Consider the following 2,521-nt stretch of genomic DNA (forward strand, 5'->3'; position numbering starts at 1 on the left):
TTCAAATTTTCTTTGTTGAAATGAACTTTTAAACAATGTTTAACCTATATATGTTTATCAGTTAAGAAAGTAAGGATTTAAATATATACAGAACAAATAATCATAGAAAGTTTTTTTTATTACAAGTGAATGATGGTAGACAAAAAAAATAAGGAGGTCTCCTTTATCATTTTTGCTCGCAAAGGGATTTTAGGTTTTTTCCTCCATTATGTTCAATTGCAAACACAACAAAACAATGGAGAAACAAAATAATGATGAATTTCAATAAAGCAAGCGAAGAAGCAAAATAAGAAACACAAGAAAAACGACAGTAGCTAGAAAAGCAACAAAAAGAAGGAAGGAAGAAAACGTGTTTTCGGCAATTTTCATTTTTCAGTGCTACGTTTTCCAGCTCTAATAGCTTTAAAAAAAAGTTAAAAATCCATGTCAAAATGGTCAAAATATCATTTTCCGTAAAGTAACATTTCTGGTTACCGAAACATGGTAATTTTAACCTTTGATTAGTTCATGCTATTCAATTTGTATATACATTAGGATTCAGAGATGAAACTAACATTAATTTCAAACAAAAATGTAAAGGTGGCACGGTCCATGCACCCTTTTTTCATACTCTCTTATTTTCTGTTTAACAAGGGAACAGTGGGTGGTGTCGCTATGCAAGATCTCTTTACAAACCTCCCTTTCATTCTGGGTCTTTTCTCCGCATTCATCTTTCGAACCTCATACCTTACTTTTTTCGAGAATAACCTTTTACGTCGCTTTTCTCTATATCTCAATACTCTTGCTTCTCTTCCATCGTCTCCCATTGTTGAATGACACCCAGATAATTCACCCAATTCCCCACGAAGATGGCAAAACTCGACACCACATGTTCCCTGTTAATAGATTAGGATTAATAATACAATCTCACTATAAAAATTTTCAAATCACCTATTGTCATAAAAAAATCCCCAATAAATGCCACATACTCCGGCTATGTATGTATGTTATCCAAGTTCATCGTGGAAGAAAATGAATAATAAATTAAACCAACGTAAGAAAAAGCAACCATAAAGGGTAATTAAAGCCATAGATTGTAGTCATACCATGAAATGAGGCCAAAAAAACTGCTGAGTGCCCAAGTTTGGTTTAGCACCAGTTGTCCATGGTGATTTTTGGGTCGTCCAAGCACTGATTACAGCCTCGTAATCCAACTGCAACAATAGTATCTTCTTCTTCAGCTGATAATTTTCTTTAAGTACTTGCTGGTTCTTATCCAATTCAAGCGCCTCCTCCTCCACCTTCACATGCTCCTCCACCTCCTTGGCACCCACCAGCCCCAACTCTTCCATTCCCACAAACTCACTCTCTAGTCCCTTCCCCAACAAACTCTCAACATCGGCACTAAACTCCGCAATCTCAATAGCGCTTTCACATCCTAAAAAAACAACTTTCCTCTCATCGGTCATGGATACCCCTTGTTCAGATGAAGGAGTTGCGGGTACTCTGTAAAGAAGCTGATCTGTGCTCTCTTCACGTGAATTCGAAATTGTGTCTTGGGGACACACTTCCGGTACCACATTGAAGGGGCTCTTGACACCCTTATTAGTGTGCCTCCCGTGACGTGGTGTTCGGGGTTTCTTGGTGAACCCTTTGTGCCACGATGGAACACGAATATTACTCATTCCAGAAGATAAGTCATTGCCGGAGTTAATGTGCGAAATGATTTTCAAGCGAACGCGGTGGTGTCTACGCGCTAATGGGTTCGCTGAGTGAACGGAAGAGTCACAAGCTTGGCATAGGAACGCGTCGTCGGCCGCACAGTACCAACGCGCTCGATTTCTTATGCAGCCATCACATGCTCTTGCCGTTTTTGCGCCGACAGTTTTTCCCATGTTCTTATTGGAAGACATACTTGCTTACAGAAAAAAAATTCTGAGAGGGTGATCGGAGCCTACAACGACTGAGAGTCGAATCCGGTGAGAAATGATGTTGAGTGGGTTTCCGAGCAAAACAACATTGGGTTTGATTGGACTATATATCGGAATTTCTGGGAAGTTTCTGAATGCTGCGTATGGGGGAAAGGTTGTTCAAGAAAATATGAAGACCGTGGAACACAATTATTATGTAATAATCATGATGATCGTGTAGGATGAATGACAAGTGAGGGAGAAGGGGCGCGTGTGTGTCAGCGAGTCGTACAAGCAGCACTTTTCCTGTAGGGGATGGACCCTCTTGTTTTTTCTTTCTTTTTTTCTTTATAACAGTGGAAGATCTCTGCGGTTTCTAAATTCGTTAATGTAGATTTTTTTTAAGCTGTTTCATGCTATGTTAAATAAAGCAAAACTCTTTCTGGTAATGTTTTTTAATTAGATTAAATTTTTATATTTTAATAATTTTCTTTATAAATAATTTCACTAAACTCATCTTATCTTAATTTAACATATTCAAAATCATAATTTCTCCAATAATTTGGATTACAGTGTGATTAATAATCATTACTTTTTCTATAATAATCTAAAATAATTTTATCTTATCAGTA

The 2,521-nt window shown here is 37.4% G+C and overlaps 1 protein-coding gene across 1 annotated transcript; it reads right to left on the reverse strand.

Annotated features, from left to right (window-relative positions):
• Positions 1 to 426: 426 nt before the first annotated feature.
• On the reverse strand, positions 427 to 2,219 carry LOC108335415 (zinc finger protein CONSTANS-LIKE 16). The gene is made up of 2 exons (XM_017571430.2): positions 1,086 to 2,219; positions 427 to 875 (listed from the first exon to the last, which is right to left on the reverse strand). Exons 1-2 carry the CDS (start codon positions 1,890 to 1,892, stop codon positions 615 to 617), a joined length of 1,068 nt encoding a protein of 355 aa, XP_017426919.1. The 5' UTR covers positions 1,893 to 2,219; the 3' UTR covers positions 427 to 614.
• Between the last annotated feature and the right edge of the window lie 302 nt (positions 2,220 to 2,521).

The sequence above is a fragment of the Vigna angularis genome, chromosome 10, assembly GCF_016808095.1.
Source record: "Vigna angularis cultivar LongXiaoDou No.4 chromosome 10, ASM1680809v1, whole genome shotgun sequence".
NCBI classification, from domain to species: Eukaryota; Viridiplantae; Streptophyta; class Magnoliopsida; order Fabales; family Fabaceae; genus Vigna; species Vigna angularis.